General features: G+C 39.6%; 1 protein-coding gene across 3 annotated transcripts in view; it reads left to right on the top strand.

The window, feature by feature from the left end:
- Window positions 1-20794, top strand: part of CLIC5 (chloride intracellular channel 5) — a 71726-nt gene that overhangs the window by 1494 nt on the left and 49438 nt on the right. Inside the window, exon 2 of one of the 3 annotated variants that reach the window (XM_079298420.1) lies at window positions 489-1254. In XM_079298420.1, coding sequence (XP_079154546.1) covers window positions 772-1254 — 483 coding nt within the window. In that variant the 5' untranslated portion in view covers window positions 489-771. Of the gene's footprint in view, window positions 1-394; window positions 1255-18247; window positions 18628-20794 lie in introns of those variants that run through there. The other 2 variants (XM_079298419.1, XM_079298421.1) reach the window with 2 other exon arrangements.

The raw sequence follows: 20794 nt of genomic DNA, 5'->3' as shown, positions 1-20794 counted from the left end.
ATTATCATTAATTGATGCATTATGTATATGTAATCATGGTTAATATTTCTTCATTGCTCTCTTTTCCTATATTCCCAGGGCAGCTCGTGAGAGCTTTTACAGATTTGGCCCTAGTTTATAGCTGAGAGGAGGACAATGTCAAATGTGAAATGTGTGGCACACAAAGTGAATGAGTGGCAATGTTGGAAAGAGTTAAAATTTACCTCTTTATAATTTTTTGGTTTTTTGTAAATGATCATTAGTTGTTGATGATTTTGTAAGTAACCACTAAAATGTTGCAGATGATTGCTTGATGAATTGTTGAGGCAGTTTTGGCTTGCTTTTCCTTGAAGTTTTTATGTACTGAAAATACGAGTAAGTGAGTGAAGTACATAAATAAGATTTCCAGTAGAACTCCATTCAACTTCCTGTGTGAGAATACTTATTTTTTTACTGTAGCTTTCTAGTAGTGATAGGTTCTTCAGCTTTTTTTTGCTATACTTATCCAGGCAACATCTGGAGGAACAACTGATTACAGCTCTTGAGATAAATTCCCAGAAGTCATATCAACAAAGGGTTAAAAGTGAGACAGCCTTTTACTTCGGTGGAAGTGCAGTTGTTGATTCAAGGCTCTCAGTAAATGATTGTTGGAGATCTGCCATGTGTAGCTGAGCATTCAGAAAGCACACCACAGACTCTGCTTCCTCCTGAGGAGCCTTGTCTGTCAACATCTCACTTTAATTGTAGTCTGTAAGGTACCAGCAGGCAGGCAAAACTCACCAGCCAGCAGCCATGGAAGATCCAGGCTTTACTGACATCAATCAAAATGCTAACGACACCACTGTCTCTGAGGTTTCAGATTCTGAGGAAAATAAAGGGGGTGATCTTTCTGATCATATCCCTGAAGATTCAGCATCCCCTTTTTCCTTCAATAATATCCCAGAAAACACGGATGGCAGTAAAGAGAACTCAGAAGATAGCTGTAATAATTCTGTGGCCTCTCAGTATGGAAGTGATGGAGAAGATAATTCTTCATCTCACCATGATGCTGAAGAAGACCACCCACAGCAGCAGATGGATCTGATGAGCCCAGCTCTGGAAAATAAAGAGGGCACAATGTTTGAGAGCAACCTGCACTTTCCTCCGGATTTCCAGTTTCGTCAGAGACAGAGCACTTTTACCAACTCTTCAACTTCCCTCAAGTTTCCCCTCAACAATAACTCTGGAGAAACCAAGAACTTTCAGGAAGATTTTGAGATTACCATTTTTGTAAAGGTAAGAACCTGGGTGCTCCTGAGCATACCCTAGTTTTAAACCCCAAATCAATGTGTGTGTCCTCCAAATCAGTGAAATACAGCTACCCACTGCTTTGCTCCCAACTCTGCTGCAGGGAGCCAATCCCTTCCCTTCCCTCTTGCATCTTTAAGCAGAGAAAGAGGTGATTTGTGTTGTTTGGAAGTGCCTGGGATTTCTTCATTCAAGTGGAAGTATGGTGAAGATATTCTGATTGTTGCTGCAATTCATTTATTCTGGGAAATCTCTCTGCTACTATTTAGTTGAGCTAGTTCAGCTATCCCTGCACTTCACTGTCTAGTAGCTGAGAGCTCCAAAGTCATAGCTATGAATGCTATGAAGAAAATGGAATATCTAGTTTAAATAATGCTCATCCATGAAAGAAGTTTTTCTTTTATTTCTTTCAATATTTAGATTTAAGGATTTCTGTGACAATTTCAACATTTATTTTCATTAATTGCTACGTATAAATTACTGAGGGTGTTTTCACATTTTTCTCACCTTATAAAGAATTACTTAGATTTCAAAACTGTAAACACCTGTGCTCTTGAATAAACACTATGATTCCCTTCATAAAAGCACTTGTATTTAACTTTTCTCAGCATTTATTAGGCTGAAACACAGACCTGACAGTTCCTTCTTTTTAACTATATAAGAATGTTCAAAATCATTAAATTTGTCGCTTTTCAAAACAAATAATATTATCCAAATCCGTTTCTCAGTTCCATGGGGGCTTTCAAAGCAGGAGAAGAGATTTTGTCACCACACATAATGAGAAGTGTTTTCAGCAGTCATTATTTGGTTAAATGACTCCCTGAAACAGCACCTATCCTATTTCATGGTCATTGCTAAAAATATATCGATTATATGATCAAAGTAAGAGCTGTGGCATCAGTTCCATTTTATATTTCTTCATGTAGTTGTATGTATGTGTTAAAAGTTGCAGCAATTGAGTACAGTTTGTTTGTTAGCAACTACATGGTGTTAGCAACCTGAGAGCTGTATTTTGTCTTTAAAATAATTACTTTAATTTCCTTATTCTTTTACATTCTTCTTATTTCAAAATAACAATGTCTTCTTTTTCTAAGGATAATGTAAATGTGTGCAGATGTTCCCATTCAAGCAGAGTTGATTGGGTTAACTTGAAAAAGTAAGAAAAGAGGCATTTTGAATATAACTCTCATGGTCAAGGTCTGAGGAAGTCTTTTTCCTTGCTTTTGTTGTGCAGAGTAGATGATTATCCCATAAAGGTCCTTATCAGCTAGTCCAGAGAGAAAGGCAAACTGTGCTCTCCTCATGTGCCAAACAAAAGTGCCTGGTGTCTTTGAGATGTCCTTGAGCCCCAAGATGTCCTTACCTGGCTCAAAGGCTGAGACAGGAGGGGATCCATGCTGGGATCCATGCTGGGATCCCAGTGGGCAGAGCCCTGGGTACTGCTGGGTAGGTGCCTGAACTGAACTTCTGTTACAGTGTTTTACCCCTTCAGAACATGATGATGTTTGCTTTTTGGCTTTTTCCTTTTCTGTCTCTCTAGTATCAAGGTAATAAAGCAGTAACTCCATGGAGTGCAGATCCAGCTTTGCTCTCTTTAATTACCTAGATAGCAAAAGTCAGCCTGTAAAATGGAAGGTCACAGAATAATATATAACAAGGGTAGTGAAATCCCTGAGGGCTGCGGATTCTTGCACATGAAACTAATATCTCAGTTGTGTCAATAAATATTACTCATAAATGGTTCCCTTCTCACATGGACTCTAGTCCACCTGAGGCCAGTGTTGCCCTGAAACTGGGTTCATCTGGATTTGCACTCTTCTGCAGACACTAACAGTGACAGCAGGACCCTGTGCTGTGGGACAACAGTGATCATAACAGTTCTGCCACTATTTATTCCTCCCTTTGCTTGTAGCCCTATAAATCTCTGTGAGTATCTGGAAACCTGAACACCAGAGAAAGTGAGAAGATTAAATAGTATCTATATCTATATCATCTACATCTACATCTACATCTACATCTACATCTGGATGGATAATGTTTACAGTAGTCCATTCATTAGACACCAAGAAAATGTTTACATCACTTAAACTCATTTTTCACTGATTATCAGTACTTGGTAACTATGTCATGTCAGTGGATTATTTCAGGACGTGCCATAAGGTAAAAAATGAATTCCCTGTGCCTTTAACAGCAGAATGCAGTATGTAACAACATGAATCTGTTTGTGTGAATCCAGCACGTCCAGACTTGTCACAGCCACTTTAATACCATTTCAATAACACAGTAATTTCTTCAAACAAAAGCCTTTGCAATTTGAACAGAAATATGACTGGCACACAGGGTGTGTGACTGAGGGCACAGGACAGCCTGACCCAATCATAGCTCCAAGGTCCAGCCTTCTCACCTGTACACTGTATTTTCCTATTGAGTAGAATGTTGATTCTGAAGCTTTAGGTTTCTTTGAAAATTTTAACCTTTTTGTTTTCCTGAAGCTTGAGTTATTATTTAAAGACTAGTACTCCAATTTTCTGTTTGGAAGAAAATTATTGCCCTTCTGGTTTTTTGATGACCTGAGACTGACTGCAGATTACAGCCTTTCAATGCTCATTTGTGCCATAGGAACACAGTTCCCAAAAGAAGGAAGGTAATTCTTTACCTAAAGCAATAAACACCTTGTGTTAGGAAAAAATACCAATGTTATACAGTGATTTAGCATCATCAACTTGCACTTGTTGGATCACTGCACTGGAGTAACAAAGTTATGCTGGAGAGCATCTCTGGGGATCACCTTGTCCAACTCTTTATTCAGAGCAGGATCACCTACAACAGCTTGCTCAAGGTCATGTTTGGTTTGCAATATTTCCAAAGATGAAGAAAGCATAACTTCTCTGTGCAACCATTCTAATGTCCTACCCTCATGGTAAAACTGTTTTAAATGAATTTTGTGTATCTCAATTTGCACTTGTTGCCTTCCGTCCTTTTGGTGGATACCAGTGCTTATATTTAAGAATCAGAAGCTAAGCATTTAGCTGTTTCTCTTTGAAACATCTTTTCCAACCTTACCAATTTTGTGATTCTGTTGTTCTCTGATTTCCAAGCCAGGAATGTCTGAGGACTCCACCTTGGTGGCACAACTAACTCTGTGCTAGTTCCCCACTGACTCCCCAAGTTGAGCTGAATTCAACTGTTGTGAATGACAGACTATGTTCCTCACAGGGACAGTGAGACTCACCTTTGTGGCTCTGGGAAAATCACACTTCTTTCTAATGAGTTGGCTTTTCTCTTGTTTTATGAAGCATTCTGGTATCTGTTGAGAAAATTCTGTTTAGGAATGTGTATTAATAGTTCAGAACATGAAGTCACAGGACAAATCTAATTTTAAGCATGTACAATTTGAAGAGAGCAGAACCACATGGATGTCCAGTCAGAAGTCAGTGGTTAAACTGGTGTTTTGCTGAGCAGAACTGAGCACTTGCTACACTCATAATCCACAGAGGAAAACAACTGTATTTGCAGGTTTGGGCTGGAAGTATAACTGGGCATCCAGATACCTCCTAGCAATGGAAACCAGTTAGTCTTTTAATTGACTCCAATAGAGCATATAATGCTGTATCTTCTCCACCAAGGTTTGCAGGTAATAAGGTAAATTCAGGCTGAAGCCAGGTGGCAGATGGAACTCTCCATATGTACACAAAATTACAGTAGTTTGGCTTTTTATGACATTTTAGATTTTTAGAATATTATAAATAATAAATCTAATGGAAGTAAACAAATATTATTTTGGTCTTTTGAATAAGCTTAGAAAAAGGTCAAATGATTAATAATCCACATTTTAAATAGTGTTAACTGAGCAACCTGTGCAAGGAAAAGATCCAAGAACTATTTTCAGAGTTTTCCAGTCTTGGCAGATTTACAGACCAAGATGCTGAAGCTGACATGTACATAGCAGGAAATGACTCATGGGGAGCCAATATCCTAACACAATACCTGTTTTGATAATTAAAATTAAATTAATGACTGTTTACTCCTGCAAATAGTCTTGAGATAGCTTACAAGTACAATTAAGTATAGAAATACAAGTCTGGAATACCAAGTGGTGTGTCCTCTTGCTCTCAGTCTTATCTAGACTATCCCTAGTAGATGCTTCTTTGGGAACATTCAGTGATGCCCATTCAGCACCTATACCAATCAGTCTCTGTCAATGTTTAATCACTGTCCTGAGACAATATTTTCCTTTAGTAAAATTCTGTTGCTCTGAATTATGCTATTTTTCTTTTTAATAGACAAGACCTTTATGTATATAGAAGACAGATCAAATTTCTTCCAGTCGTTGTTTTCTTGAATTAAACAAGTCCTTCAGCTTGCCTTCAAGCTTGAGTCATCATTTCTAAATATTGAGTGGTTTGGGATTTTTTTGTTTTAGAGGTGGTTTTTATGATCTTTTCCAGTCTTTCTCTGGTTAATTGATATAATTTTTAAGCTCCAATTTGGAGGTACAGGTAGTGCAAATAGCAGAGCCAGTAAAAATTACTACAGCAAGCACCTCTTTAATTTATCATTTATCCAACACTCTAGTCAGAACACTTTATCTGCTCTATTTTAACATATTTTTGAATCCTTTAACATTTATATGGTTCCTCCAGCCCTGGCATTTTCCAAATAAATGCTTCAGTGACAGTCTCAATCATTTGTTATTTACCCATTTGCAAGTAGGTGTAACACAGTAGTACTGCACAGTTTGCAGCTGCCATTTGTCTTGTAGAGCATTAGTTTTCTCTTCTGTGAGAATTTAGGTTTCTCTTTGTGGTGTGATCAGACTCTGATCACCCCTCATTGGAAACAGCATTTTGGAGTCAGAGAACTGCTCTGACATAAATCCAGCAGGAAGCACACCCTCACCAGTGCTTTTGCTCTGCTAACTCAGATAATAGGGATACACCTCTAACACTTCCACACCCCTGTGCAGACCCAGCATGGCTTTATGGCTCCTTCCTCCACCCTGCCATCTACAGCACACTGTTTGAGTCTGCTTAAGTCTTCACATATAAACCTAATAGCTACTAACCCTTATTTCTGAGAAGGAAAACTGTGCTGTGGGTCTCTTCACAGCTGGATTTATGCCTGTTTAAATTTGTGTTTATGTGTGTGTAAAGATTAGTGACAGCCATTCTGTTACAGATAACACCCAGTGCCAGCTATCAGGCAGGAGCAGAACATGTGTTTCAGCAGCAGGGCAGAGCAGTTGGTTAATCTTTTGGATACAAAGGGTAAAAAGTCTTGCTTCCAACCCTTACTGGGTCTGTGCCTCACTCAAGCACCTGCAGGAAGGTCAGTGAATGAATTTTGAGCTGGGGTTCCTGTGCCCTGCTCAGTGGCTGCAGCCACAGTGCAGTAGCATAGCAACAGCTTCAAAATACAGACCTGTATTATCTGGGAAATTGCAGCAATGGCAAACACAATGTAAATAATGTAGGTCACACCGAGAGAAAGTTAAAATGGATTTATTTACTCATTTCTTTTTCCTCATATATATTTTATCTTGTGATACTCTCTTTAAAGTTCTGAAAACAAGGCTCTTATCCCAGCATGGACAGTTTTTTGCTTTTGAAACATCTCAGCATCTATATTTTTAGAGTGAAAAATGTTTGGATTTGTGGATTGATTATTTCCTTGCTGGCCTTGAAATCTTATCTGTGTAGCAGTACTGTCACCTGATAAAACCTGTCACCTGTCCAAAACTGAGCAATTTGTATTATTTCAAATTGGTTTTTTCAGAAGTACCTAAACAGCAGCTCTACTGAGACTAAAATTCTACAAACACAAAATAATGCATAATGCCTGTAGAGCAACAGGTGATGACATATCTCAATTATTTTGGCGTCTGCAAGAGGAGAGCAGCATTTCTGCTCTGCTCTTTGATTTCTTTAGATATCAAGGGCTGGATTTGACTCATCCAGCTGAAGGTGTGTCTGCAAGCCATTAAGTAAACTTCTGCAGGATGTCTAAGCTCTTTTTGCAATAACAAGCTGTCTGAAATAGCATGATGGGATGTTAATTCCTGTGGCCAAGGGTAAGCACCACCTGTAGAGGGAGGTTACTTGTTAGATAGACCCTGTTCATGATATTCAGTAGGGCCTAATTGACTTTTCCAACCATGGGCATCCCCTGCTGGTTTAGATGTCTAAAGGCTTTTTTCCTGGCCTCTACTGCCTCTGCAGGCTGTGGGTGTCCCATAGATGCTATCTTGTGTATGCTTATGGATTTCCTCAGCTATCCTATCAAATGCTGCTGGATATCTAGGCTTAGGCAACTGCATCAAGCCATAAACTTTCACTGAAAACAATGGCATGGTCACCTGAAGTTAAATAAATTGAATACCACCAGTGACAGCTTAAAACAAATCTTGGATGACTAGATTAGACTACAAGTGTACTCTGGTAATGGACATCTGGAAACAAATTTTGGATTGATTAATTTCTTTTTTCAGGTTATTTAATTTCCTTTTTTGTTTCAGTGTCCACTGGACACACACAGCAACAACTGAAGTGCAATACTGATGAAACAGTGCAATGTTGGACATTCTGCTGTTCACTTTACAGTCTAAATTAACCAGATAAAATAATCTAATAATTATATCATCTTTCCAAGACTGAGATCCAGCACTCTTCCTTTAACTTCAGTCAAACTTTATAATTTTTTAACAGAAATCCCCATATATTTGTCTTTCAACTGTATTTGTTTTAGAATTACATTTTATTTCAGACACCACAGTAGAAAAGACAGCTGAACTAACTATATTTGAATTCTTAGGTACTGCTTCAAACACAGCTCAAGATTTTAACTGGGAAAAGAAAAATTGTTTGTTTCTTTGAGTCATAAGACCCTGCGTTGAAGGCAAATTTTCCACTGTTCTGCCACTGGATTTACTAGTTCATTTAGAAATATTCAATGTCCTCTCATAACCTTGTTCATGGCTGAAAAGAGACATATAAATATTTTTATATATTTGTGGCAATATATAAAAAAAATTACGACTTCTTTCTGGGAAATGTTACAGACCTGTATGAAACTGCCTTCTGTGGCAGAAGAAAAAGAAGGAAGTGTGTCACTCTAAAATGAGTTATTTATTTGTCATCTGCAGCTATGATTTCTATGTTTAGATGATTTTTCCATGTTGATTAATGACACAATTGTAGGTGAATTTTTACTGTAGGTATGTCTCTGATAATGTAAGATGTCAGTGACATTCATGACATTACACTGACATGCTCAGGGAAGGATGGGAAGTGAATTTGTCACTGCACAGGTCTGGTTTCAGTACATCCAGCAGTGTTCAAACCCAGGATTTTGATTCACAAGTTAATTGATTTTCTGTTGGAGGCTCCGTGAAGGTGTTAATGAAGTAAAACTTGAGAACACATATTCTGAGAGAAAAACCATTATCTTCCTGCTTCTATGTTTATAAAACATGAGGCACAGAAAGGTAGAAATGTGTACACAGACCAAGATAGTTTCTTTGGGGATTCTAGGTAATCTGAAAAAGAAATTCATGGGACTGGATGTGACTTTTTGGGACATGAAATTGAGTATTCCATAAGAGACAGCCCCATAATGTAATACTTCATCATAAAGTGATCAAGGTCTATTTAGAAACTATTACTATAATTATTCATTTTGGAAATCCATTTCAAAATGTCACTGCTCTAAAGGTTTGGCACTTTAATTTCCAAATTACCTTTATTTATGTGCAGCTAAAACATCCTTGCCCTTGTGCCAGCATGGTCCATTAACATTCATTCATGCATTTAGCTCTTTTAAAAATCAGTTCAGGTTTAGACAACCTCAGATGTTTTGGGGCTAAACCAGCCAATCCTTTTTGTCTCCATTTCTGCCAGTTATCATAGTAATCCCCTTCTTCACATATTTGCTTTCCACAAAGGTGCCTTTTTTATTTTTTTTTTTCCCACAGCTGCATCTTGTCTCAGGTAGCTTCTGCTTTTACAGCTAAACTAAACAAGCAGCAAAAAGCTTTTTTTAATAACCTCCTGTTTTAAGATACCTATGATTGTTTGAGTAAACCAATTCTATTTGAGGTGAAATGTCTATGTTGCTGTGCTTTGGGAAATCTCAGCATTGTGTTCCTGAAGCTTGAGGGCTGGTTGAGAAGGAAATGGAGAGTGGAAGCTTTGTATCTGAAAATATAGGTATTTAATCACTCTTCAGACCTCTCCTCACATGTATTTGTAGCATTTTTTGATTCATTTTAAAGTCTATTTGATTAAAAATCTGACTAGAAGAAATGTTTTATATTTGTCTACATTTATACTTGGTCTATAAATATGTTCATCCTTAGCTGTAACTGTTGATACTTTGGATGGCCTCTCTTAGCAAGAGGGTCTCTGTTAGCCAGAAATGGCCAGTGAGGTGCCCAAATAATACTAGCAAGTCCTCAGTATTCAGAAATACTATGAGAAATAATTTAAACTTATAAAGTTTTATTTTTTTAATGTCATCAAAAACTCTTCCTAATTTTAATACACCTTTTTCTCACTATTTCAAATTAATTTTTCAAAGCCTAAAGTTACTACAAGGTCACATTTCCACACAAAGTTACTAAAAGAATATACTGGAGAAAGGTCAAATCCCAAAAATCTGTTATACACCATGTGGCCTGTTTTGAAGAGGCACCAATCTGTCTTCCCTCTCTTCGGTGAGCACATGGATTTGTAAATAATCACACTAAGTAGTTTCCAGTTACACAGTACATAGTTACAGGGTGACTTTTGTAAAACCACCAGAGATTGATTTATATGTATATCATACTGAACAATTGCAACACTTACTGGACTTCAAGAGGCACCTTAAATTGACTAATTTTCACCAAATATAGGCAAGGATGCTTATCTATTGAATCAGTAACTTCCTCACGGTCCTAACGCGTGTCCTTGGTGTGCCGGCGCCTCGCAGGATCCCGTATAAGGAGCAGCCCAAGCTCCAAGCAGCAAATGGAGAGAGACTCGGCTCCTCCCTGCGCGATTGCTGCGAGTGAAGTTTGGCCGGAGCGGAGTTTGTGTGCGCGGATTGGCCCCGCACCCGCGGCTGATAACAGCTAAAAATAGCCCGGCTATAAAAGCCTGGCCAGCAGCTCCGCCAGCCTGGCATTCCCTCCGCAGCGCCAGCCGGGGAGGACACCGTGCTCCCCCAGCCCGGCGGGGATGGGACAAAGAACACCCTGCCGCTAACCCCACTGAACAATTAACCCGGCGGGACGGGGCTGTGTGACTCACGGCGACTCAAGTACATGATATATATATATATAAAGAAACAGACTGAAAGCCAGATTTTCCAAGCAGAGCGTGACAGGTGGGGTGGTGGAATGTCTGGAAGTGTGCCCATAGAATACTGTGTACAAGAATGTTGTACTTGCATCTATATTCACATGATCACCTGTATGGAGAGCGTGCTCCATGACGATGGAGTTCTGATCACTTGGGAAAACAAATGTATTTTCATTTGACAAGGGTTTGACTAAGCTGACATTGAGGAGTTCAGGAGGCTATTCTTAGCCTGCTGTTGATTCTGGGGAAATTGGGTCATTTCCTTGCATTTTTGTTCACTTTCAAGCTTTTGTTTTAAGAAGTAGCCTGGGGAATCAGTGAGTTCAGTGGCTGAGTGCATTGCAAGATAACTCTTTGGGTGTCTGAAGTCTTTTGGATGAATAAAGAAGACATCAGTATTGAAAAGCTCCCTTTTAAAAGTCTGGCAAAAGTTACATTGAGTTGAAAACAGGGTGTAAACTGGGAAAGAATTAGGAAGCATTTAAAACCAAAAGCTGTATCATTACTTCCAGTGGCTTTGAGTCTTCTTCTTTGATTTTATGAAGCTTTGCACTATGAAGTTTGCATGTGTGGTTCATTTTCAATATAGCATTTTAATTATTTTCATTATTTTTTTGGCTTACAATAATACAGTAGTGCAAGGTTTATATCTTGGGAGAGTGATAGATGACCTAGTTAACTTGCTTTCAGTTTTGATTCTGTATACTTAGTTTTCTGAAAAGGGCTATCCATTACCTTTTAATTTGTTGTTTAATTTCTAGATCTCTCATGGCATATGAGATAATTGCAGAGCATGTTGGGTTGATAGTTCTGTATCCTAAAGTCATCTTGTTCTGGTCAGGAGACTCAGCATGGTCAGAGATGATAGAAACTCCCTCACAGTGACTTCCACCTAGTTGAGATGCAGAGCTGAGAGGAATCAAACCTCACAACACACACAACTTCACCCTTTTGAACTCTCCTTTTCCTCTCTGAAGGTTAATATTCTGCATGAATCTGTAGTCAAGACTTAACTGGAGAGTCTCTGTTTGCTGCCATCCTCTACAGGGAATTTAGTTGTCTCTCAATATCATGAGATACCTTGATACATATTTATTAGGTAGTCTGGTATCAACTAACTTGCTGCTTGGTTAGAAATGCGTAGAAGTTTCTAGTAATGAGTAAAGAGGTCCATATCTCATTAGAACTTTTCCAACTGCTATAGGTTTCACAGGAAAACCTACTTCTTTTTCTATAGAATTGCATCAGAGTTGTCACCAAGGTCAAAGCAGTGAGGCTGCAAAGACAAACTGGGCTTTGACATTTCAGTGGTCGGTGGGGTTGCTCCCAGTAGCCAAGGGTCCACACCTTTCTTATAAAAGTGATAACTGCTATATGCTCTGTGCAAATTTGTGGTTTTGGCAAAAGACAGAAATGTTTTTGGAAAATCTTCCACTTAAGAGGTAAAAATCTCCTTATCTCTTTCTAGCTAGGCTACCCAGTATTCCCAGTTCTGACAGACTTAAACAAGGCACCACTGTTATTTAGACTGTGCTCAGTGCTGAATTTCACAAAAAAATTACTTTTGGTCTTAAGCCAACCACCTTTTTAAGAATTACCACCATTAAGGATGTGGGACATTTTCTTTGAAGTCCTAATGAACTGGGTTGGCTGGTTACCAGCAAAAATCTGTTAATGTGATGGTTACCAGCAAAAATCTGCTATTGTAAATGTATTTGCAGAAGAGAAGTTCACATCTGTGCTTAACTCACCACCTTGCTTCAATTCATCCTGAATGGTTGCATTAACTCTGCAGTGAAAAGGGTCCTCAAGGAAAAAAACCAACCTAAAATGGAGTTATCACCAAGCCAAATTTAGGTGCTGCAAGATGTTGAACTCCTACTCTGAAGTTCTTAGGAAGGTAAAAAAGGACAAAGAACCCACCGTTCATAACAGCTTGAGGTGATGCACTAAGGCAAGGGAGCTGGCAAACTTTGTGGAAACTTTATCACAGAAGAAGTACCAAAAGGTGAAATGAAAAATGAATGAAGGCAATTTATTAAGGAGAAAGGAAGAGTTCTTCAGTACACTGTGAAGCTCAAGGTCAGCCAGCTGCATTAACCCAGGTGAGCAGCACTGCCATTGACCAGAGGCATCACCATGGCAGAGGTCAAACCTTGCTGCCACAGAGGGATGCAAGGATGTTGAGCCCTGCTATTTCACACTGATCCAGTGTGAGTTTATCAGAGAGCAGCAGAAATCCAGAGGCCCTTTTTTTAAGCCAAATAGTAGATACACCACAGAGGATTCTGAAATCCATGGTGCAGATCTGTGCACATAACCTGCTGTGCAGGTACTGACGCCAGCGTGTGAACCCATGGGGACTAGCCTGAGTCATGAGGAATTTCAAACTGAGCTGCTGAAGGCTTCAACTTCTAGAAATAATGTGCATCAGAACACAGAAAGTAATTTCAGCTTTCAGACAAACTGTTTGCTAAACCACAGTGTGAAACACAAATGTCCCCAATAAAATCAGCAGCAACCTTGCATTCTTTGAGTCTTATTTACTGGGGAGAATTGAAGCCTAGCCTGTGATGTGCATGAGTTGTACATGCCATTTTGAACACTTTCTGTAAATAATAATAATTTATAAATCATGATTAAAGTTGTATGTTTTGTGCTGGTCTTTTGTTTGGGGGGGTTTAATCCTAGTTTGCATGTTCATACTTCAAATCTTAATTAATTCAGACTTAATTTATGACAAGAAGCATACAAAGAAGTGAACAGAAATAATCTAAATAGTTACTTGCATGATGAACTCCTGTAAAATAAGACAGGAATAGGCATTACTTACTCTGTTGCAGAGTTGGAAATAAAATTATGTAATTTTAGTTCTATAACAGTAGTGAGTCAACAACAAAGGGTACATCATGCTTACCTGGTGCTGTTTTTCTTCACCACACTTGATAGCATGGAGGATTCATTTTGAAAAGCAAGGGCTGAGGATTTCTACATTTCTCCTTTCATCAGCTGCATTATCCATATAGCCCACAGTTTGGGACAATCTGTCATGCTCTCCATTGTATCTCCTACAATACCACTTTCCAGAGCAGTCTCAGTCCTGGTTGGAAGTATCTTTTGTTTTTAATTGAAATGTCACTTTTGAAATGATAGTGAAATAAACTCCTGCCCTCTAGAAGCTTCTGTACTGAATGCAGCATTAGGAGATTATGTTGTACATTTTCAGAGCCACTTCCTTACAAATGGGTACCTGAGGGTGTCTCAATATGAGCACTGAGATCATTATCTATAATGAAATCCCTCTTCACACTGAACAGCAGCAGGTTTTCTTTTGAAGGTGTTAATGTTTATTAATGTCACAGCAAAGTTTGATGCTGCATCCATGTGAAAACATAATTATATATAAAAATGATTCCATGGTTTTGGACTAGAACTTTGCAAAACTGCAGTCTGAATTGATTCATTCTGCTAAACAGAAGAGTTTCAGCAAGATACTTTTAGAACTAAAATAATGTTTTTGAATAAAAAGGTAAAGGAGAGCTGCTGTAGCTCATGGCTGTGATGGACTCATAATATCTGGGAGTGGGTATAGAGTGGATTATTTCAAATTGTCAGTTAATGGAGTGTAGAGTTTTCTGGTCTGTGCTTTTCCATCCCATCCTGTTTATTGTGACATTCAGGCTGCACAGCTGTTTTTGTATCTCTTTATGTCTTTTCTTCCATTACTTTGAGTGTGGAAACATTTACAAAGAGGAATAAAATCACAGTTCTTCCATCAAACCAGCACATTTTGAGGTACTGTTCATTTTTAGAGTTGAGGGAAAGTATCTGATCAGCCAGTGCTGGCATGAGGCTGATGAGAAGAGCTTTGTATGTCCTTGCATGTCTTGCACATTTCAGGAGGGGAACCTGCTGTCTGCCCCCAAATATCTGAGACAAATCTTTTGATTTTTCTGAAATTCAGACAAGAAATCAATAGTGACACATTGTAACTTAAAAGAAAACAAAAACTACTGGATTATTTCCTTGCAATTGTTAACTTGTTAAGTGTGTTGCATATCAAAACTATCAGCATCCAATTAATGCAGTTGCAAATTACTAGTGATTCAGAATTGTCTCTAGAAGAGATGTTTCCATAACCCACCCTGGCTGCTGCTTAGGTGTGGGGTTTTTTGGCAACTTAGCAGTTAAAGAATTCCCTGGTAAAATCATAGCCCCAAATCCCATTTACTGCAGCTGCACCAAGTTTTTACTTCTTTTCATCACAACAATGAAAAACGTCGCCTGTGCCATACAAAACTTGTAATACCTGCTCTCACCCTTGTGCTCTGATCCTTCTTGGTAATGTAGCAGTGTGCTGGGGAACTGCATGATAGAATTACATTCTGGATGCTTGGCCTCTGCTTCACCCCCTTGGGACAAATCTTTGCTGGAAGTGAAGCTTGGATCAGGCCTGTGAAAGCTGATAGTGCATCAGGGTTCACCTACAATAGAGGTCTTACATGGGGACGTTCCTTTTCTGAAGCTGTCCTCTTCTTTTATTAATGGGATGATGTGCTCATATTCATTTCTATATCTCATAGACCTCTAACTAGAATGACTTGGCTTATGAGGAGTTCATAATTCAGTGTCTAGTGTTCTTGCTTGTAACTCAAAGCCTCTGCTACTTCTGACTTGTGAGAAAATGATAGGCCAAACTAAGTGACTCATTCTTTGCAGTAAAATGAGAGTGTACTAATTATTTATCAATGTCTTACCCTTAATTTGGCTGAAGAAAGAGCTGATTTCATAACACACAAAAGAGCTGTGTAGACACTAAAAACCATTATAGTCAGAAAAGTTCCACCCAGATGTAAGTGATAAGTCAGTTTTATATGACAGAAAAGCAGTAAATGCATGAATAGATTCCTAAAGCAATGCATATATATACATCTATATATATTTTCTCCTACTCACTGCCTTCTACAACGTTTACCCTAAATTCAGTTTTCAGAATCTCTTTGTAAAACAATAGCATTGTATGAAAAAGTTATGTTGTCTGTTATGTTTGGTCTCTTCTGAGATTCCATGGGGGTATTTTTGTAAAGCAGAGGGTTTTGGTTTTTTTTTTTTTTTTGAGGTGGGCTGGCCTGTTCTTTCCATGGATACCTTTAGGTGTTCCAGGGAGCACCAGATGTGTGGTATTCACACCTCAACTTCTGTAGCCTCTGATCACCCCAGGTTCTAGGGCAGGGGGTGAGGTGTAAGCAAATGGGGAAGGCACCTTCCAGTGGCAGCACTGCCCAGAAACACCTGAGCCAGGTGGGATCTGGCCTGTTCCTGCAGTAGTTTATATCTGGGTTAGGATGGAAATGGCTGCAGGGCACCTTGGCTCCCTTTGTATTGCAAAGTTTCCCTTCTGCTTTGCTGAGCCTCAGCACAATAATCTTAATCTGCAAACTAATTGTAACACACCACTAAACCCAGACAGTAATTGGGAGGGAAGGGTTTGAATGTTTTGACATGTTTGAGTCTCTACTGAAATTGCTACATCTAGAGTTTGACTTTCAGAAGCACAAGGCATGCACAACTTCTGGAATGAGGGATGGCACATGCACAGGAATCAGGCACTAAAGCCATAGATTTCTTTTGCTTAAAAGTTCCTGCAAGATTTGTCTGACCATTACATGTTTATCTCATTACCCTGGGCTCAGTGGAAAATATTAGACACTTCTAGGACATACTTTTTCATTCTAAAATAGACATCTAAATAGGTCACATGCATCACAACTTGTAAGTGCTGATATTTTGAAAGCTGATTTTATTTCTACTCTTTGGTTTAGCATTAGCAGCATTACCTCATTACTGTGTTCATAGCTGGCAGTATCTTCTCTTCCAGAGCCAATGGTTCTGTAACATAACTTGTTCAAACCACTTGCCTATATCAAAACAGTATTTTCAGTGAGGCTGGGGCTATAGGTAACCTCAGTGAAGATGTCCCATTTCCCTTTGTTCCCAGGAAACCTCATTAAAGGGAAATTATATCACCATGAGGTGCTAGAGCAAAACAATGTTTCATCAAAACCCAAAAACTTATAATTGTATGGTTAATAATGCATTATTTAGGGATGCTTTTTAGAGATACAGTGATTACACTGAAGTTTTTGGCAGACTTTTATAACTGTAATGCATAATTACAATGCAATGATTCTTTCTGCCACATGTAAGTACACTTAGCCCATGTTCTTGGAAACTTGCCGGCAGGCCTAAGAATAATTGTACTCTAAATGTTTGGTAATTAATGTGCCTAGTCCAAAAATTACATGTAAAAATTTGAAATCAAAGGAGTAATAACACTTAATTCTCTATAGTTAACCTTCCAGTTATTTGAATGTGTGCTAATTAGATCTAAAAACCATAAGCATACTTTTACAGTAATTATAATGATGATTATGTTGTAATTACAGTTGCAATAGCATAATGAGATTTACTCGTTAACCATTTCAGTCCTTCATGTAGTGCACATGAAGCAGCTGTTGTGGGAAAATTCCCATTAAACTTATCCAAAGGGCCAGGGAAGTGTTGGCTGTGTCTGCTCTGGAGCTGTGTCAAATGCCTGGAGGTCACAGAGGGAATGGAGATCCTCACAGAAGCACACAGCTAAGAGCACTTGCAGGAAAGGTGGATGTTTGATCATGTCAAAACCCTCCCAAAAAGGCTCTGTGTGTCAGAAGGGGAAGGGAAAACTGCTCATGTCTGGCAGCTCGAGCTGCCAACAACCTGTGAGCCAGACTTTTGGCAGTCCTGGAACAGGATCAGGGGCAGAAGTGTAGGAAGAGCCTGGAGGCAGGAGGGCACCGAGTCCCTCCAGGCAGGGATGGGATGAGGAGGAGCTGCATTGACCCCTTCACCTCTGGCTGCTGTCCCCTCCTGTGCCAGCACTCCCTCCCTTCGTGCCTTTTGGCTGTGTCAGGACTTTCTATAGGTGTCACCTCATGCTCAGGGCTGCTGTGCAGTGCCCTCTGAGTCATGCAAGGAATGCAGGGCGAAGGAAAGGGAGCAGGGATGACAGCAGCAGGTCAGCAGCAGGCTGCTCTCACATGCTCCACCCAGCAAATCATCGCTCTCCTGTTCCCCCCTACAGCCAGCACCCCAAGGGACATGCTGAGAAATAGTTATGGGACCCAAACATTCCCATTCCTCTGCCCCTGAGCTCCATCAGCAGTGGTCACATCACAGGTGCCTCTCTCACCTGAGTATTCAGTTTTGGCTTCTGTACCACACACATGGCAGGGGGTGCTGAGGCACAGCTCTGCTTTTCTTCCCATTTCTTGATTGAGCCAGACAACCAGTCCACAGGCTCTTTTTCTCTTACCTTTCTTAGCAATAACATTATTAGCATTTTGAACAGCTAAAGGCAGGACAAACACCCTTCAGAAAAGCAGAAAAAAACATCGCTGTTGCTTAAAGCAACGAAACCAGCCCTGCTGCAGGACTTCCTTCTTCCCTGTCCCTGGTGCTCCCAGCTGTAGAATAAGGGAGGGGACAGCAGAAATGCTGAAAACAGAGAAGAGCAGAATTATTTGCTCAGAGACTGTTCCTGCCGTAGGTACCAGGAGCTTGTCTCCTCCCCTGTGAGTTTAACCCCACCCTCTGTTTTTTTATGCTCTGGGCTATTTTGGGCAGGCAGCGAGGGCTGCAGCTCTGACAGATGAGGATTCTGTACCAGAGCACAGCAGCACTTGTTGCTCTGAAGAACTACCGTAACAGGGACTGCTCCTCTGCTGCCTGCCTTTTCTTAATTATTAATTTAATAACCTGCAAACTTGCTTACTCCAATGCTTTCGAGCTTTGTCATTACAAATGATATTCTAAGAGCTTTGTGAGCGTGGTTTAGAAGGGAAACTCACACACCGTGCAGTTGAAACCTCCCTTTGCCACTTAATTTCAAGAGACCGCCTGGTAGCCTTGGGGGTGAAAAATGACAGACTCTGTTGCTGCTAATGGGGAAGGAAAGGACCCTGACATTGAGCTCTTTGTGAAGGTAAGTTGCACTGTGAACTGGACACTGGTGTGACTCTCGGATCGGCTCAGCTTCTCCTGAATAATCAAACTTTAATTTTCTGGTGGCGAGCGGAAGCGCGGCTGTGACAGCCTGTTATCTCTTGTACACACGCTCGCTCTGCTTTCTTCTTCGTGGCATTAGAATTAGGTAATGGTGTGGAGGGAGAGTCAGAGTTCCTGTGTTTTATTGTTAATTCTCTCCTTATGAGTTTGTTCTGTTATTCTTAGCCTGCTGCCTGCAATGTACTGTTGTCCTAACTTTAGACTTGAGGCTGTAGGCTTCAGGTTTTGTTCGATGAATCCTGACTTTCTTTTCCATTTTTGGGAAGAGCTGGGGGATACCAGGATTTGGTAGCTCAGCAGAAGCTGTCAGTTCTGAAAGTGCTGGTGGACCATAAAACGATAAGGATTGAGATAAGCTGTCTCTCTTCTGATTATTTGCTGCAATACTTCCTTTATTTTTCTAAACCAATAAAGACTAAATCAGTTTTTATTGTCGGTTTCCTTAGCCCAAAGCTCATTCTGATTTTTTAGAAGGGTAACTGAGAATAGAAAGCATTTTAATGAAAATATTGAAAAATGTCTACACCTGTCATGAGGTAGGATTTCAGAATGTTTTGAGTTGTGCATTACTGTTGGTCTTGGCCTGTGAAAACCTTACCATTAAAATCAGTGGCACAGCTGAAACCTGTGACACAACCTTATTAATAGCAAACTTCATGCAAACTCTGCCTCAATGAAGAGCTCAGATTTTTTGATGTTCAGAGTGTTTAAAACCTCTACACACATTGAGGTATGCAAAATGTAAAATTGTGGAATGGCTTGGTTTGGAAGGGACCTTAAAAATACTCTTGTTTCAATCCCCCTGCCATGGGCAGGGGCATCTTCCAGTAGACCAAGTTGCTTAAAATCTTGTCCAGTCTGGAACACTTGCAGGTGTTTGTTCTCTCTGAGACTAGTCCTTTCCTGAAAATCCTTTGGATTATTATTAATATGTGGGAGTTACCTCAGACCCTGAGCAAACAGATTAGGAAAGCAAATTCCAGCCCCTCCCTTCTGTCAAGATGAGGGTATGTAATTGCTTTGTACTCCCTGATGGATATTTTGGGCTGTGAGTTGAACTGTCAGCCACATCCATGATGTGTATACACAGCCTCTTCACACATCTTCCAAAACCAGTCAGTTCAGGTGCAGGTGTGTGACTGATCCAGCAGTGAGGTCTTTTTCCATGGACAACAGATTTGACAAGAATTTCAGGTTCTTAAGAGCCCTGTGGATCTTTTTGATGGAGAGCTTACTGTACTAAAATGGACCAGCATGAGTCCATACAGCCAGACACCTCACCTCTTACAAGTTGCTACCAAATTGAGTTTAATGGAGATGTTTATGGGCTAAAAAATAGGTTTGTGATGTTGTGTGGCACTCTGTCATCAGTCAAATGTGTGCTGGAATGGAAACCTGTAGCTACTGATTTGTTTTAGTGCTTGCACTATTTCACTGAGGCTGACATGGATGTTTGTGATATGTGGTTCTTTGCATCATCTGTTAAAGTGAAGGTCATTGCCCAGATTCATTGTGTGAAGCTCTGGATCCATAAGATACTGGAAAAAATGAGCACTGCATTAAACCAAGCCATGCCACCACCTGAAGATTTATAACTCCAGAAAGAACATTTTTAGTAATGTGACTTCCTGCATAATGCATATTACAGAATTGCAGAGAGACTCACATAAAACTCAGAACTGGAATAGAAAAATTAATTGGTGTCTTCCTGGAGACTTTCCATTTAGGTTGAAAAATTGCAATTCTTGATGTTTTGGAAAGGTGCCATTAATTCAATTAAAAGTTTAAAAGGTTCTATAGTAAAGCATGTGACTAGAGTATTAAATTATACACCTCAGAAGTTAAAAAATAAAAAGAGAAGAACATCCAAAGGAGAGAGAAGCTGAAAGCTGAAAAATAGGAGAATGTAAGAGAATCATGAACAGGTGAAAACTTTTCTGGAAGGTGACTGCAAAGAATAGGATATTAGTAAGGGGAGGTAAACAGGAAGGCTGATCCAGGAGATGAAAGAGAAGATACTTACTCTGTCTGTTTTAAGGCTGGAAAGAACAGAAAAGTGATAACTTCTGGAGAAAAATGAGATA

The sequence above is a fragment of the Erithacus rubecula genome, assembly GCF_903797595.1.
Source record: "Erithacus rubecula genome assembly, chromosome: 2".
Classification (NCBI taxonomy): Eukaryota; Metazoa; Chordata; class Aves; order Passeriformes; family Muscicapidae; genus Erithacus; species Erithacus rubecula.
This window is presented reverse-complemented; position numbering and strand designations above follow the sequence as displayed.